This window comes from Procambarus clarkii, chromosome 22 (genome assembly GCF_040958095.1).
Source record: "Procambarus clarkii isolate CNS0578487 chromosome 22, FALCON_Pclarkii_2.0, whole genome shotgun sequence".
Classification (NCBI taxonomy): Eukaryota; Metazoa; Arthropoda; class Malacostraca; order Decapoda; family Cambaridae; genus Procambarus; species Procambarus clarkii.
This window is the reverse complement of record NC_091171.1, coordinates 27,321,322-27,339,435: the sequence shown is the minus strand read 5'-3', so window position 1 is coordinate 27,339,435 and position 18,114 is coordinate 27,321,322. Positions and strand designations below refer to the sequence as shown.

The window sequence follows — 18,114 nt, the reverse complement described above, 5'->3', positions numbered from 1 at the left end:
TGTGATAAGACACATTTTTTGAAGCTGTTAGATGACAGATTTTGAAGCTGTTAGATGACAGATCTTGAAGCTGTGAGATGACAGATCTTGAAGCTGTGAGATGACAGATCTTGAAGCTGTGAGATGACAGATCTTGAAGCTGTGAGATGACAGATATTGAAGCTTTGAGATGAGAGATTTTAAAGCTATAAGATGACAGATCTTGAAGCTGTGAGATGACAGATTTTGAAAGCTGTTAGATGACAGATTTTGAAGCTGTTAGATGACAGATCTTGAAGCTGTGAGATGACAGATCTTGAAGCTGTAAGATGACAGATCTTGAAGCTGTGAGATGACAGATTTTGAAGCTGTGAGATGACAGATCTTGAAGCTGTGAGATGACAGATCTTGAAGCTGTGAGATGACAGATTTTGAAGCTTTGAGATGAGAGATTTTGAAGCTGTAAGATGACAGATCTTGAAGCTGTTAGATGACAGATCTTGAAACTGTTAGATGACAGATCTTGAAGCTGTAAGATGACAGATCTTGAAGCTGTAAGATGACAGATCTTGAAAGTGTTAGATGACAGATTTTGAAGCTGTGAGATGACAGATTTTGAAGCTGTGAGATGACAGATCTTGAAGCTGTGAGATGACAGATCTTGAAGCTGTTAGATGGCAGATCTTGAAGCTGCTAGATGACAGATTTTGAAGCTGTTAGATGACAGATTTTGAAGCTGTTAGATGACAGATTTTGAAGCTGTAAGATGACAGATCTTGAAGCTGTAAGATGACAGATCATAAAGATCTTGAAGATCTTAGACATAAGATCTTGAAACTGTGCAAAGTAAGATCCTAAAGCAAAGATATGTAAGACTTTGAAGCTGTGAGCCTTAAGACCCCTGAAGCTGAGAGAAGCAACATCTTGAAGCATTGAAACGTCAGTACTGATTCAACCGAGGTAAAGCCTGTGTATCTCCAAAAATTAAAAAAAAAAAATAATAAAGTGTTTATTCAGGTAAGAATACATACATACAAGATGAGTTACAAACAAGATGTGTGATTTCAAAATAGAGCTAATATATACAATGCCTAAAGCTTCTAAATATATATACAAAGCTACTAAATATATATATATATATATATATATATATATATATATATATATATATATATATATATATATATATATATATATATATATATAAAAGCTACTAAATGTATATATAAAATATATACAATGCCTAAAGCTACTAATACACACACCGTTTCGGGCAAGAAACGTCTAAGACCTTTTACGATCATAGACCTTGTCAGAAGAAGGTCTTAGAAAGCCTGAAAATCCAATTGCTCAAATCTTAATTTCTTTAAAAGCTGTAATACGTCGTTGATTAAGCTTTGATATAAACGTAATTATGAAATTTCCTGAACAGTTAACTATCGCTTATCCATTCGAGTTCCTCCTACATATCTCCGGACCAGGATATGCCAAGCATTTACCCATCAAGTTACGAAACCTCTACATCTTTCCTCAGTTACATTGGCTCTGTGTAGGTTTATTAAAGAGTTTACGAGCTACTCTACGAGGTTGTTAATACCAATAGTAACCTTGAACTCTGAAGTTTCGCAGCTGGTAATCTCTTTAATAAAAATGTAAACACAAACATCATGGTTGTTGGAAGATGTACAGGTTTCGTCTGTCGATGAGTAAATGCTTGATGAATCGTGACCCAGATTATGAATAAGTCACCGAGAAAGTATTTTTCAAGGAACATTGACTTCAGAAGAATTTTTCAGCAAAGAGTTTTCATTTTTCGAAAAATAAATATGGCTGAGGATAAAATGTGAGAAAGTTAGTTTATAATCGATATAGAAAGTCTTTTATGGCTGTTCTGGCGGCTGTTTTGTGTGAAATATTAATCGGCTTTTAGCTAGACGGTCTTTTTTTTGGGGTGGGGAAAGAGAGCATCGAGAGAGAATAGCAAAAGGCTCTCTTATCAGGCTGCTCCCCATCCCTCTCACACTGGTGTTGGGGTAAGGTTTTGTGGAGGCGGAGTCCTGCTCTCACAACACACTGGTGAGTTGGGGAGGAAGGGAAGTATGATGTCATTACAGCACTTAGTACCCACTATCAACACAACTATTACCGCTACTACTACTACTAATACTACCTACACTCCACCTACAATTACTACCATCTCAACTACTACTTCTACTACTACCACCACCACAGGAGTCTGGCCCTAGCTTCGGTAGGGGACAGACGTGTTGCATCGGCGCTCCAGCAGTTGGTGTTGTTTGCCAGTTTCGGCCGGTTGAGGGCGGGTGTGTCTCTGCTCGCCTGTGCTGACGTGGCGTTACGATGGGGGTCCCTCTACCCCCTGTCGTCCGGGCTCAGTCTGTGGGACTAGAATTCTCTGTGCGGGCTGGGTACCCGGAGATTGCGCTGGCTTGTGAGGTGCTCTCTGTCCCTGTGTTTGAAATTTACGGGGTCGAGTTGGTAACGGCCCGTAGGGCGATTGTGAAGTTCACCGAGGAGGTGGTGTATCGCGAATTTCTCCGGCGATACGAGGGGCGGACGCTACCCCTGCCGGATGGTGCGGGCACTGTCACCCTCTCTGATAGAAGTGGTGCACTTACTTACATCAGTGTGCATGGGGCTCCCTTGGAGTTTCCAGAGGCTCTGCTACGGCGGTATTTCGGCCGGTTTGGCGCGGTAGTTAGTGTGAGGGTGAACGTGGTGTCTTCTAGTCCTCTTAAGGGTGTGAGGTCTAACATTCGCACCCAGGGCATGAGTCTCCGGGCGGATATTCCGTCCTCTGTGCGCCTTATGGGGTATAACGTTCGGGTGTTTTATGCCCGCCAGCCGCGGACGTGTTATCGTTGTGGTCTTTTGGGCCATCAGGCTGCTGCCTGTTCTGCGCCTGCTGTTGCACCAGTGAATCTCTTCAGTGAGGAGGATTTTCCGCCACTTCCTGTGGAGGATGATTCGGTGGATGTGGGTTTCCAGGCTTGTGTGTCTTGACATTTCCATACGCATATCCAGGTTTATATTCCCCAATAATCTTTGGCAGGTGGAGTCCAGATTTCTTGGCGTTCACAATTTCGATCAATTTGTTGACCTTTGCTTTCAAAATTGATCGAAACTGTGAACGCCAAGAAATCTGGACTCCACCTGCCAAAGATTATTGGGGAATATAAACCTGGATATGCGTATGGAAATGTCAAGACACACAAGCCTGGAAACCCACTTCGGCCAATCATCAGCCAGATACCCACACCCACGTACAGACTGGCGAAATGACTCAACGGCATGCTGACTCCTTATGTCCCTTGCGCCTTCAGCCTGAAGTCTCCAAAGGAATTTGTTGACTTGCTGCGGGGAACACGGGCCACAGGGATAAGAGCCTCGTTGGACGTAGAATCTCTGTTTACCAACGTACCTGTGGATGAAACAATCGGGATGATAGCCGACAGAGTGTACCGTGATCCGGCCTGTACTCCTCTTGACATACCAGAAAACAGTCTAAGGAAACTACTCCAAGCTTGTACTAAAGAGGCACCCTTCTTGAGCCCGGATGGACACATGTTTAAGCAAGTAGATGGGGTCGCCATGGGTTCTTCCCTAGGTGTCCTGTTTGCGAACTTCTACATGGGCACCATCGAGCAAAAAGTCTTAGTCGACATGAACTTGAAACCGACCATATACTGCAGGTATGTTGACAACATTTTTACACAGGTACCTGATGTCAGACATCTGCAGGAGCTGAAGGAGGCATTTGAGCAGAGTTCCGTGCTGCGTTTCACTTACGAGATGGAAAAGGATGGGAAGCTGCCCTTTCTAGATATAACAGTCATGGAAAAGAGCGGAGGTTTCCACACTGCAGTCTACACTAAGGAAACGAACATAGGAATGTGCCTAAATGCCAACAGTGACTGCCCAGACAGGTACAAGAGGAGTGTTGTTAACGCTTATGTCGACCGTGCTCTCAGACACAGCTCAGAATGGAAGCAAGTCGACGAAGAACTCTGTAGGGTAAGGCAGGTCCTAGTCAACAACGGCTTCTCCAATGGTTTCGTGGAAGACATCATAAGAAGGAAAGTGAAACGCCATGCAACCTCTGAAGAAACAACTAACACAACACCTATAGCCCCTATTAGAATATTTTACAGGAACTTCTTTTCCACAGCTCATAAAACGGAGGAAAGGGTCCTGAAAGATATTGTTAATAGAAACGTTATCCCTACAGACAAAAATCAGAAGATACAACTGACGATTTACTATAAAACCAGAAAAACGGCCAGCCTACTCATGAGAAACTCTCCAGACACATAGCAGAACGCTTTAAAAGAGACCAACGTCGTCTATGCCTTCAAATGCCCTCTTGGGGACTGTAAGCCTCAAAAAACCCAGTATATAGGCAAGACAACAACATCTCTTTCCAGGCGTTTAACGATGCATAAGCAACAGGGCTCCATTAAGGAACATATAATCTCTTCCCACAACCAAACCATCACTAGAGAAATCTTAGCAAACAACACAGAAATCATCGATAGATACAGCGATAGCAGGCGGCTTGACGTCTGCGAGGCACTACACATCAAGAAGTCAACACCAGCAATCAACAACCAATTAATGCACAACTATATTCTACCCACTTCAAGACTCCGCTCCAATATAGAAGCATCAAGAAATATGGACCAATAGGCTTTCTACAATTACTTCCATTCAATACCCATTGTTTCGTGTTCTGTCTTGTGTTTGAATTTAATACCCATTCAATACCCATTGTTGAAAGTTTGTTTTCACCTCATCCACCTCACCCAAATGTAGATATAAAATCGAAGATGTGTAAGCTCTATTCAGTTTCAGCTGTGTGTTTGTAAACTAAAGTCTTTGAAAATGTAATAAGTTTTACGAAACGCGTTCAAGTGTCGCGTCAGACTAGAAATAAAAATGAATTTTGGAGAATTGATCTTTGAATTACCATCAACAGTGAAAAGAAACGTAAGAAAGATCGAGAAAATTCGTGTTAGAATTATTAATCTTACTTTTTCGGTCATATTTAATAATATATGTCTACAGGAAAGACTGCTACCGAAATATACAAATATATATATTTACTAATAAAAATATATATATATATATATATATATATATATATATATATATATATATATATATATATATATATATATATATATATATATATATATATATATATATATATATATATATATATATATATATATATATATATATATATATATATATATATATATATATATATATTTATTTATTTATGAAAGGGGTTGGGTAGCTATAAACAGGAGTTGCCTCGTATGGGCCAATTGGCCTCCGGCAGTTTCATTAATTCTTGTGTACTTATGTACACAACCCTCTTACCAAATCAGTATTTACTAAGGTCTTTCTTAGGAAGACTGATTAACAAATCAGGCAATCAGTCATAAAAGTGTTAAGTGAGGTGTTGTTCCCAAAGGAACTGTTATTGATCAGTTAGCTAAATGATGGATAACTTTGCCGACACCAATATTTCGTAATCAAGTCCCTTGTGTGTTACCAAGTTAGTTAGTGAACATATTTTTCTTAAATGTCACCCACATGTTTCCGTCAAACCACTCCATTAAGATATTGCTAATTACCCCTCGTGATTAGTAATATCACTTATGCCTAGAATGCCTAAAATTTGCTTCTTGTGCCTAAAATTTAGGCACTTATGCTTAAAATTGCTTCTATGTCTTCAACACCTATAGGGCCATTGTTCGCAAGATCTCCTACCTAGACTCATATCGTCAACAACCAGAATCTAACAACTGAGTCAATCGACCATCGAAGATTGACTCGGAGTTAGTAACTCTGGCACACAGTTGCTAACAGTATTGTAACATGGCACTAAAGAGAGTTTATATTTTAATGTATGCAAATACTCTAATATATACAAATACATCAAATAAATGGCTCTAAACTCGGGCAACAGATGAACTGATGCAGGACGACAGCTGGATGCCTACAGTGCCCTGGTGTATATCTGCAGTAGGCTCTATATGGATATGTTCTATGACACAAGCCTGGCCCAGAGCCCGGCTTGACCTATGATAACTTAGTTCAAATGGCTGTGTATACATGGAGCGGCCCGTGGGCCCACATGTCGGCTCCCGCGGGCCCCCATTTCTACTACAACGCGGTTGGTATTGTACTTCATGCAGAAAGCTCCATTCACAATAAACCTTAGTCATCCCTTCAAAAACAAAAAGTGCCTTAATAAGGTTCAGAACATTTTCAAAACAATAATACTCCTCAACCGCGACTGAACCTCTTCAGAATCAGCCTCCAACAACAAAGGTCCTAATGGATCGCTTTATTTATGCACGTGTGTATAATTTCTCTGCTCTTCAAAGTATAGTTTTATTCCTGCAATCTTTACCGCCGGGGGTCTTAACTATGGCGTCCCGGAGTTCGTCTGCTTGTTCAACTTAGTTCCCCCTGGATGTACACTCTCAACATATTTCCAAGAAAATGTGGAAACTTTTTCCGCCCAGCAAATTACCTGTTAGTCTCACTTTTGTTGGGGAAGACTCAGCCTCCAGGATCACCTTCCTATAAAAAACAGCTGACAGGAATGAATGAGATCTGCGTTATACCGATTACCAGTTTTATTATTACTAATTGGTATATATGGAGAGATGCTTGGACTCTCTCTCTCTCTCTCTCTCTCTCTCTCTCTCTCTCTCTCTCTCTCTCTCTCTCTCTCTCTCTCTCTCTCTCTCTCTCTCTCTCTCTCTCTCTCTCTCTCTCTCTCTCTCTTATACATTTATTTATATATATATCATTATTTATATATATATGCTACAAAAACTATATTGAAAAGAAAATATTTTCTGAGCACTGGACGAACAAAAGTCTACAATTATCACTCGGACAAAACCTTCCTTTTCAATGTGGTTGTCTTATCATTTTTTGAGACCTGTGTTGCTTGATCTTTCACTCCGCGAAGAGCCTTGTCTGAGATTGAAATTTGCACAGAAGGATCGTAATCCTTATGGGAACAGCCAATTCAAGAGAAATCACATATTTTATAACCATTTTCTAATATACTAAAAAATTCAAAACAAAATGCATAATCAAAGGTACAATGATTATATTGCAATGTGAAGCACTAACAAAAGAACAACTTGAACCATGTATTAAGACAAAACAACAAACTTCTACACGAGACATGTGATTGACTTATGGGACAAACAAAGATGACTTACGGAACCAGTCAAATATTATCGTTCACAGCTAAACTTAACGACTTTTCTTGGACTCAAAGGTAAGTAAGTGATTTAACAAATGTGTAATGCGGGAGATCTTCTGCATGTGTGGGAAATTTTACCCATTATATCTATATTATTATCTTAGAAATGTATTATTTCTATATCATATCAAAATCAATATCGAAATCATATTAGAATCATATCAGAATCACTACAGATTCATTATATCCTACATCTGGATCCTACATGACCATGCCACTATGATCACGTACACCATAGGGCCCAAGGTGTCTACGTGACATTGTGCATGATTTATCAAGGCTCTAAAAGCTTCGAGAAGAATATCCTAATTAAAAAAACAATTGGAACAATCAATTCATTTCCTGTAAGGATTAAATCAAATCCTTAATAAGAATTAATAGTACTATCCAGTACTACCAATACTCTTTAATTTTTATACCTAGTTATTTTATAATCGCATCTTATCTCAATAATATGTCTAGACAGTAAAAATAATCAATCAATATTCATCGAGGGTTTCCTTCCCCAAAGACTGGAGGAGCCAACTTGGGAGTGAAGCGACCTACGGGGCGCCCCGGGGGAGAAAGCGTTTGTTTACAAAACAGTGAACACGTGACTCAGGGCTTTGCGAACATTTTTAGTAAAAGACACCATAGTAACATATCTTTATCACCAGTTATTACTCTCTAGAACTGGGGAAGTACCTGGACAATATCTATTAGGAAAAATTCCTAGTATTCTATCTAAATACGGGTGTAGAGTGGCTAGAAGTGACGCCGCCTCCACCACACCAATCTTATCTTACTACAAACGCAATGAAGGACATAATCAATTAGTAACGCTACCAGAATATTAAACAGCAAAGCTGTGACATAAAATATAGTGCCATATCTACAGAGATCCGGTCTGGCAACTTGTCAGTCGGCACCTGGCACTCAAACATAAGTATATTGAGTTATTTAGTGTGTTAATTGGCAAATTGCATGCTTGTATAACCTTGATATATCCAATAAGTCTGTCGGGTGAATTGAACTGTCAAGGGAAAGGGCTAAGCCATTACGACTATATAGCACTGGGAAGGGTTCGGGGATAAGGATTTGGGATGGGACTAGGAGGGAGGAAGGAATGATGCCCAACCACTTGGACGGTCGGGGATTGAACGCCGACCTGTATGACGCGAGACCGTTGCTCTACTGTCCACCACTACCACCTCATTTTTCAGTAAGTTTTTATTTATCTTTAAACAACTCAACCCTTTCAATTTATCTAGACACTCGTGAGGCACAACATCAGTCACTGAAAGTCTAGTTCAACTGAAACTCATCATATAAATTGAATATATCTATATATAATTGATCATATACATTAAGTTACCAATTGCTTACTAAGTTATTTTTAATTTATCATAAAAGTTTATCATATTGAATATAATCTCTTGTACGTTATAGTGATGGTGCTAGGGTGAACTGTGTACATGTTTAGATTCATGATTTAAACAGAACCAATGTTCAGTTATAGAACTGAGTTATTAAATCTTATCCTTGTATTAACAATACAAGCTGATGTATAAAATTGTCTGCAGGTGGATTGTGGATCTTCAATCAATTTCTCCATTCACCCTTAGGGACCCCCCTTACCTGTCCCTTACAGCCCACAGTCTGTTATTAGGAAAAGAAGAGCTAGAATTTATGACCCTAGCTGGGGACTTTAGTTGAATTAATTTTGCATACAGTAATTTTTTAATTTATTAGAGTACAATTCCCCTAGTGGTTCTCCTTATTAGTCAATCCCGAAAATTTTCCCACAGTATGGGTAACAGCTTCTCCCCCATATCAACCTGGCTTTTGGCTCTGTAGAGGCCACTTCAGACCGACAACCAGAGCGTAACTCCATAGTCTCCTGAGATTCATGGATGCTTATTAATATATTCTAAAAGACGACTACATGTTGTGTAAAATATGCAACGTAATTACCAATTAAATTAACAAAACAAAAAATATGGCAATTTAATTTTCTCAAAAGGTAATTGATTTTTTTTAATCAAAGTCTAGCGAAAGTGACCCAACTTAAAGGCTTGACTAAAATTAAATTATATTTCCTCTGCTAACATAAATTTCTGAAGCAATTTTTGCAACAAAAAACTAATCCATTTTATACAACCCAGGACCAATATTTAAAGTATTTTTCTTATATGTTATATGGCAGATCCAATTCCATTTGTATCTATTAAACAATTACTATAAGCCAAACTCTTAACACTGGATCAATCAAATGACTACTTAAAACTAAATGACCAAATAAAACATTGCAATCTTATCCAGTATGAAATAAATATTGTTGCTGTGTAAACTCCTGGACAACAATTTTCCTGGCTGACCAATTTGCACATAATCACTCTTTACAAGGTGATAGGCACAGCCAGTTGTACACTTCGGGAAGTTTCAATCAAATATTTTGTTACCTATACTTCAATTTTTTTAAACAAGGATGATATCAAATTTTTTATGTGTGTAAAGGATTTTTGGTGTATTTTTCAAGAAGGGAAGAATAAGTGAATTTTTAAAGATTAACCTTTTAGGGGGAACAGGGTTACAAAATATTTTCTTAGTTTTCCTAAAAGCTGCATTTTTAACATATTTGGAATACTGCAGCCTTGCTGCAATCTCAGAAATCTTCTATACTTCATTATCAATAAATTCTGTACTAAACACTCCCAATACTTTCAGAAACGTTGGATATTTGAATATTTAACCCTGAAATGATGGCTTGAAAACTAATGAACTTACGAACAAACGTTGGTTGTTTTCCCATAAACTCTGATCTTAAAAGTTCTATCTTTTCCAATAAATCAAATATCTAAAAATGGCAAGACTCCAACGATTTCCGTCACCCTTGTGAATAGAAAGCACCAATATATATTAAGACTCACAAGAAAATTATTCGGGTTGAGGTTAACGGAGCCAAAGGCACAAAACATCATCCACATACCTGTACCACCTTGCATCAACTGGCAAAACATTAATTGTTGTTTAAGATTCGCTACTTGGAACAAAAAGTTCCAAGTAGCACGGGCTATGGTGAGCCCGTTGTGGACTTACCTGGCACAGGAGCGGGGCTGTAACTTGGAAACACTAGACAACATCCCAGTATCAAGCGACCCCACACCTCAACAACCCATGGGTGAACAGGCCACCTAACTTTCAAGCCTCCTCTCTCTGCACCCAAATCCTTTTCCAGAATTTCACCTCCCCATCCTTTCCGAGCCCTCTGGACATCCCCCCCAAAAAAACTCTATCATGTGTAGAATGTTGAGCACCGGTTCTCATTGGCATTCCAAACGTCTCACATTTAGATGTATCATTAAAGGTGAATTATCCATAATACGCAGTTTAATAAATTCCGCAATAGAGGACGAGGGGCAGATCTATGTTACGTTTTGCGAGTTCTTCAAGCAAATGATCCAATAGATCTCCCACTGGATGATTTGAAGAACTTCTAAAATTGAACCTAAAACTGCCGTTATCCCATGTTTTTTTTAATTGATTAAATTGTGCATCATGGGTAATACTTTTGTTTATATTGATACAGTTTTAATGACAATGTATTCATCTGTTGTAATGAGTCAGAAACATGTATTCCCTTCCCATAATGAGTGTAAAACTGGTACTCACTTCCCGTGATGAGGGAGAAACGTGCACTAACCCCACATGATGAGTAAGAAACGTGCACTCACCAAACATGATGAGTGAGAAACAGGTATTTACCTCAGATAATGAGTGAGAAATATTTACTAACCTGACAAAGTGAGCAAGGAACAGGTACTCACCTCCCAAGATGAGTGTGAGAAACACGCAGGCCACCAAGAGGCCCAGATATCCTGAAGAATTCATCATTCCAAGTTCGCCTGGCGCACGTCCGCCCGGCATAAGACTGGCACAAGCGTGTCTGACGCAACTGCGCCAAGGACTAACAATCCATGACCACTTCACAGTCTGGATACTCTCTCTTTTCCTGCTTGTTTACGACATGTGTGTTCCAGCTTTTCAGAGGTCCACTTTTCTCATAAATCGATTTAAAGAATAATTTTTCAAGTCAGGATACCTTGCCGGCATTTTATCAGTATTTGTTTTTTCTTATGTAAATAAATGTCTTCAGACGATCATAGGTCCATTTCGAGCAGTACATCACCTTGTTTTCATGTGTTATATTATTATATATTTTCTTTCAATGTGGGAAACAAGAGTGGGTGATTTATTGTGGAACAAGAACAATTGAGGGGATTATTTAGTTTCCCCTTTAAGACTTTTGTTTTCTTTAAGCATACAAATTAATCATTAATGTAACTCTGATTTTCAAATTTGTCTTTTAAGTAATTACATTAAATCTCTAAAGGCATGGATTTTATATTCACACGTCCTATCTATTTTTCCTTGAATTAAAGAAAAAACTCGTTAGATATTTCTCCTAAACCTTCTTCTTCTCAAGAAATAAAAAGGAAACCCATTACCCGAACGTCTACTTTCCACAAAGACTTCTTAAATCCTCTGAACTCCGAGAAACACTAAACTTTCTTCTTTTCTAGAGATCTCGGCCTTTTTTTCTAAGCCACAGAAACCCCACAAATAATTGTCTTAGTAATTATCCAGATAAATCTGAAACTGAGATATCTCCAGAGTCTCACTTGAGGAAGGTTCTCCTTGGGAATCCTTCGAGTCGTTATAGGCGTCCATTGCGCTCCTGGAGTCCTGCTCCTACGCTTCCTCTCAGCTCTGAAAGGAAGAGAGATTGGATTAAGGAACGCTGAGAAGTAAAGGCAAGTTGCGTGTGAAGAAGGTGATATATATCAGAAGAATGAAAGGCTCTCATGTGGGAATGTTTAGTGTAGCTGGCCTAGTGTACATTATGGAGGGACATGCTTATGTTTACAACTCAGCTTAGGAACTGTTGTGTGGGTGTGTACTCACCTAGGTGTACTCATCTAGTTGTGCTTGCGGGGGTTGAGCTCTGGCTCTTTGGTCCCGCCTCTCAAATGTCAATCAACTAATGTGCAGGTTCCTGAGCCTATTGGGCTCTATCATATCTACACATGAAACTGTGTATGGAGTCTGCCTCCACCACATCACTTCCTAAAGCATTCCATTTGTTAATTACAGTGGCACTAAAACAATTCTTTCTAATATCTCTGTGGCTCATTTGGACACTCAATTTCCACCTGTGTCCCCCTAGTGCGTGTGCCCCTTGTGTTAAATAATCTGTATTTATCTACCATATCAATTCCTTTGAGAATCTTATATGTGGTGATTATGTCCCCTCTAACTGTTTTGTTTTCCAGCGACGTGAAGTGTAATTCCCGTAGTCTCTCCTCGTAGCTCATACCCCTCAGTTCGGGTACTAGTCTGGTGGCAAACCTTTGAACCTTCTCCAGTTTGGTCTTATAATTGACGAGATATGAACGCCATGCTGGAGCTGCATACTCCAGGAAAGGTCTGACATATGTGGTATACAAGGTTCTGTATAATTACTTACACGAGTTTCTAAAGGCCGTTCTTATATTGGCCAACCTGACATATGCTGCTGATGTTATCCTCTTGATATGGGCTTAAGGGAACAGGTCTGGCGTGATATCAAACCCCAGGTCTTTCTCTCTCTTTAACTCTTGAAGAATTTCATCTCCCAAATCTCAACTCCCAAGTGTGTGTGTGTGTGTATCCACCTAGTTGTATTCACTTAGTTGTGCTTGCGGGGGTTGAGCTCTGCTCTTTCGACCCGCCTCTCAACTGTCAATCAACTGTTACTAACTACTATTTTTTTCCTTCCCACACACACACACACACACACACACACACACACACACACACACACACACACACACACACACACACACACACACACACACACACACACACACACACACCAGGAAGCAGCCCGTGTCAGCTGACTAACTCCCAGATACTTATTTACTGCTAGGTAACAGGGGTATAGGGTGAAAGAAACTCTGCCCATTGTTTCTCGCTGGCGAACGGGATCGACCTACGGAACTACAAGTGTTGTGTGCTGACTGATTGTTGCCGCAAGAGGCGGCTAGTTTATTGTGCACCCCATACCCATCGTGTGAGCGGTAGCGCAAAAAGCATTACAGAGGGCACAAAAGGTCTTTATCAGACCTCATCTTAGATTATCACATAAAAAATTTAATCTATCCTTCACACCTTATAGTTACAATGTCAGCTAGTTACAGAGAAAGTGCTATTTCAAGAGCTATATATTTACAGTAAGTCATTATACATTAATGATAGGTCTTATCGCTAATACATAATAGTTTGACCAGTGGAGATAGTCATAGGGAAGCTTCTGTTTATTATTAATCTTCACAATACACTACTTGTTTCTTCATCTCATATGTCGTTTATCTACTGGAAGTGAAATATGGATACAGTGCAAGGATTTCAGGTAATTTATCCATGGTAATAAGATAGGTTGCCATATCATACAGAGTGAGCTTTGATTTATCTGTAAATGGCTCAATTTTACTTTAATCCAAGATATAGTGTTCGAGTGTGTGTCCCTGTCTTTGTCCACACATTTTATACTTTACTTCATCTAGATCCCTATACAAGCCGAACTGCCAGAGATACTTGTAGTCAAGTCTTATACGAGCTGTGACAACATCTGTTAGTCTACTGACTTTGTTACTTGCCCCATACACATGTTTTACTTCACACGTTTCATTGTGATGAACAATGGACCTGCTAGTTCCAGTTTGCACAGTTCTACTTTCTTCAAATCCATCCAGGAATTCTCGTCTAATGACACTTTTAAGGGACCTATTTGATAACTCAAGAATCCGTTCAATACTGTCTTTATTTGCTGCAGCCTTAGCAAGGGCGTCAACTTTGTCATGTTCCTGCAGGCCAATGTGAGAAGGAGTCCACAACATTTTTATATTTACCCTCTTGCTAAGTATTCTTATATATCTACGTCTAGCTTCCAAGACAAGCACGTTATTACTTGATTACAAACTGTTTATTGCTCGTAGTGAGGAAAGGGAGTCGGAAATAATTAAGCTGTCTACTTCAGTGTTGTCAATAATTTCGAATGCTACCAGTATTGCTACCAACTCGGCTTGCATTGTGGATGCCCAGTTACTAATTCGGATATTCCTTTGAATTGTGCTGCCATCGGGCTGATGAGCAATAACAGCACTTCCTGCCCTCCCTGTAGCTGTATTGAGTGACCCGTCAGTGTATATGGTCTGTGCTATGTTGTTTTCAGCTTGTATATTGTGAATGTGTTCTATGGTGCTTAATTTAGCAGCAAGCTGAGCATGAGGGTTGTTTGTGGTTAGTTTCTTGGTGGGGTATGCAGGGGTCAGGATGTCAAAAGGTACTATCTGCCAGGGTAGAAGGAAGTGCTGTACTCTGTCATCTGTGTATACATCGTGCAGTCCCATCATTTTAATATAAGTGGCTGTTCTTTGAATCCATTTAGACTCGCTGGTTCCATTTCGTATGTGTTCTAACAGTTCAACTGATACAACGATGTTTTTTTTATCAAGTAGATGCTTTAGTCCCATCATAAGATTAATTTCAAATATTCTGTCTCGAATGCTAAGTATATTTAGTTCTTTCCGCATGTTGAGAACTTTAGTAGTTATAGGACAGCCAAATATAATTATGAGTGCTTCATTTTGCATTTTTTCCAGTCTATCAATACTGTTGCCATTCTGCAGGACCAAAGCTGGTGCATGATAGTCTATCAGAGACCTTATATACGCTAAATACATCATTTTTGCTATTCTAATATTAACACCATATTTCCGGCTGTGCCCCACTACAGTTCTGAGAGCCTTGAGTCTGTCTCTACACTGTTGATGTAACTTATTGACTGCAGTTGAGGTACAAGGGACAGAGACACCAAGGTATTTGAAAGAAGAGACATAGTCTATTGGTATGTTATCTATCTTAAGTTTTCGTGGTCCACTTTCGCGGTTGCCAATTTGTATGTTAAATACCTCAGTTTTAACAGCATTGATTACAAGACCAAGGCTCTCACAAGCTGTATGTATACAATTTAAGATTGTTTGCATTTCATGGTGGGTTTTAGTATGCACAAGGGTGTCATCTGCATAGCTGATGTTTGCCGGATTAGTTGGGATTAATTTTAATAAGACATTAATTAGAACATTAAACAAGGTAGGACTGTGTGTGTGTGTGTGTATCCTCGCTCTCCTCCCTTCTCTAACCTGTTCTCTCAAGATTCATCCTCTCTCCTCTCCTCTTCTTCCCTCTCCTACCCATGTAAATAACCTAGGGCAGGTTAGGTCAGAGTTATGGCTTGGCTGATTCAATTTTTAGAATTGAGAGAGAATAGTGCCAGGGCTTAACCCAGCTGCCGGCTGGGGTATCAACAGCTGGGTTAAGCCCTGGTACTCTTCTCTTATACTAAAATACTCCTCTACTCAACTATTCTTCCCCTATCCCGACCTTGAAGCATCACCCTCTATCCCCCTGGGGTAATCTTTTCTGTATTTCTCATTCGTTCGTTCAAAGGTTTAGAAGCATAGAAGCAGCCAGCATCAACACTGTGAGGCCAGAACTGTGAAATCTTCAACCCCATCCTCCAGAAATGTCCGTTCCTGAAGCTATAATGGAGTGTACACTATGGAGGGAGTGTACACTATGGAAGGAGTGTACACTATGGAGGGAGTGTACACTAAGGAAGGAGTGTACACTATGGAGGGAGTGTACACTATGGAAGGAGTGTACACTATGGAGGGAGTGTACACTATGGAGGGAGTGTACACTATGGAAGGAGTGTACACTATGGAAGAAGTGTACACTATGGAGGGAATGTACACTATGGAAGGAGTGTACACTATGGAAGAAGTGTACACTATGGAGGGAGTGTACACTATGGAGGGAGTGTACACTATGGAGGGAGTGTACACTATGGAAGGAGTGTACACTATGGAAAAAGTGTACACTATGGAGGGAGTGTACACTATGGAGGGAGTGTACATTATGGAAGAAGTGTACACTATGGAGAGGAGTGTACACTATGGAGGGAGTGTACACTATGGAAGGAGTGTACACTATGGAAGAAGTGTACACTATGGAGAGGAGTGTACACTATGGAGAGGAGTGTACACTATGGAAGGAGTGTACACTATGGAGGGAGTGTACACTATGGAGAGGAGTGTACACTATGGAGGGAGTGTACACTATGGAAGAAGTGTACACTATGGAGAGGAGTGTACACTATGGAGAGGAGTGTACACTATGGAAGGAGTGTACACTATGGAGGGAGTGTACACTATGGAGAGGAGTGTACACTATGGAGGGAGTGTACACTATGGAAGAAGTGTACACTATGGAGAAAAGTGTACACTATGCAGACTAATGGGCTTCATGATCTCCACGTCGTGTAGTACTGGTGTACTAAGAACACCCTAACAATTGAAACAGCCAAACTATAACTCTAACCTAACCTAACCTAACCTAACCTAACCTAACCTAACCTAACCTGTCCTGGGTCCTTTACATGGAAAGGAGGAGATGGGGAGGTGTGGTGGTGTTGGAAGAGGGAGAGACAGGAAAGAGAAAGGGGGGATAAGAAAGGAGAGGAGAAGGGTGAGAGAGTGCGATAGTAGAGATCTTGAGAAAGCAAGTTAGAGAGAGGGAAGATCAGGGGATAGCGACACACACACACACACACACACACACACACACACACACACACACAGACCTGTCTCCTGCAGCACATATCAAGCGGATAACATCAGCGGCATATGCCAGGCTGGCCAACATACGAACGGCATTCAGAAACTTGTGTAAAGAATCATTCAGAACTTTGTATACCACATATGTCAGGCCAATCCTGGAGTATGCAGCCCCAGCATGGAGTCCATATCTAGTCAAGGATAAGACTAAACTGGAAAAGGTTCAAAGGTTTGCCACCAGACTAGTACCCGAGCTGAGAGGTATGAGCTACGAGGAGAGACTACGGGAATTAAACCTCACTTCGCTGGAAGACAGAAGAGTTAGGGGGGACATGATCACCACATTCAAGATTCTGAAGGGGATTGATAGGGTAGATAAAGACAGTCTATTTAACACAAGGGGAACACGCACAAGGGGACACAGGTGGAAACTGAGTGCCCAAATGAGCCACAGAGATATTAGAAAGAACTCTTTTAGTGTCAGAGTGGTTGGCAAATGGAATGCATTAGGAAGTGATGTGGTGGAGGCTGACTCCATACACAGTTTCAAGTGTAGATATGACAGAGCCCGATAGGCTCATGAATCTGTACACCTGTTGATTGACGGTTGAGAGGCGGGACCAAAGAGCCAGAGCTCAACCCCCGCAAACACAACTAGGTGAGTACACACACACACACACACACACACACACACACACACACACACACACACACACACACACACACACACACACACACACACACACACACACACACACACACACACACACACACACACACACATATATATATATATATATATATATATATATATATATATATATATATATATATATATATATATATATATATATATATATATATATATATATTACAGACATTATTTTGTTCACCTGCTGGCATACCTGAACACAAAGCATTTTGGCAACGCAGGCTTTACGCTTTACAATTTACGAACATACTTTATATGGATGTAGTTATTTACCTGCTAAATTCAACATACAACATTCAACAGTTTGTTTGGTTACAGTTTTATTGAATCGCACAGCAGTGAGGGGATGGTTGACAGCCCTGCCAGCTGTGTTTACGGCAATATATACAAAAAAATACAGAGGTTTA

General features: G+C 40.0%; 1 protein-coding gene across 1 annotated transcript in view; it reads right to left on the bottom strand.

Moving 5' to 3' along the window:
- LOC123748333 (limbic system-associated membrane protein) overlaps positions 1 to 18,114 on the bottom strand; it is a 489,037-nt gene that overhangs the window by 291,988 nt on the left and 178,935 nt on the right. Inside the window, exon 3 of the mRNA XM_069329141.1 lies at positions 11,104 to 12,046. Coding sequence (XP_069185242.1) covers positions 11,104 to 11,203 — 100 coding nt within the window. The 5' untranslated portion in view covers positions 11,204 to 12,046. The remainder of the gene's footprint in view (positions 1 to 11,103; positions 12,047 to 18,114) is intronic.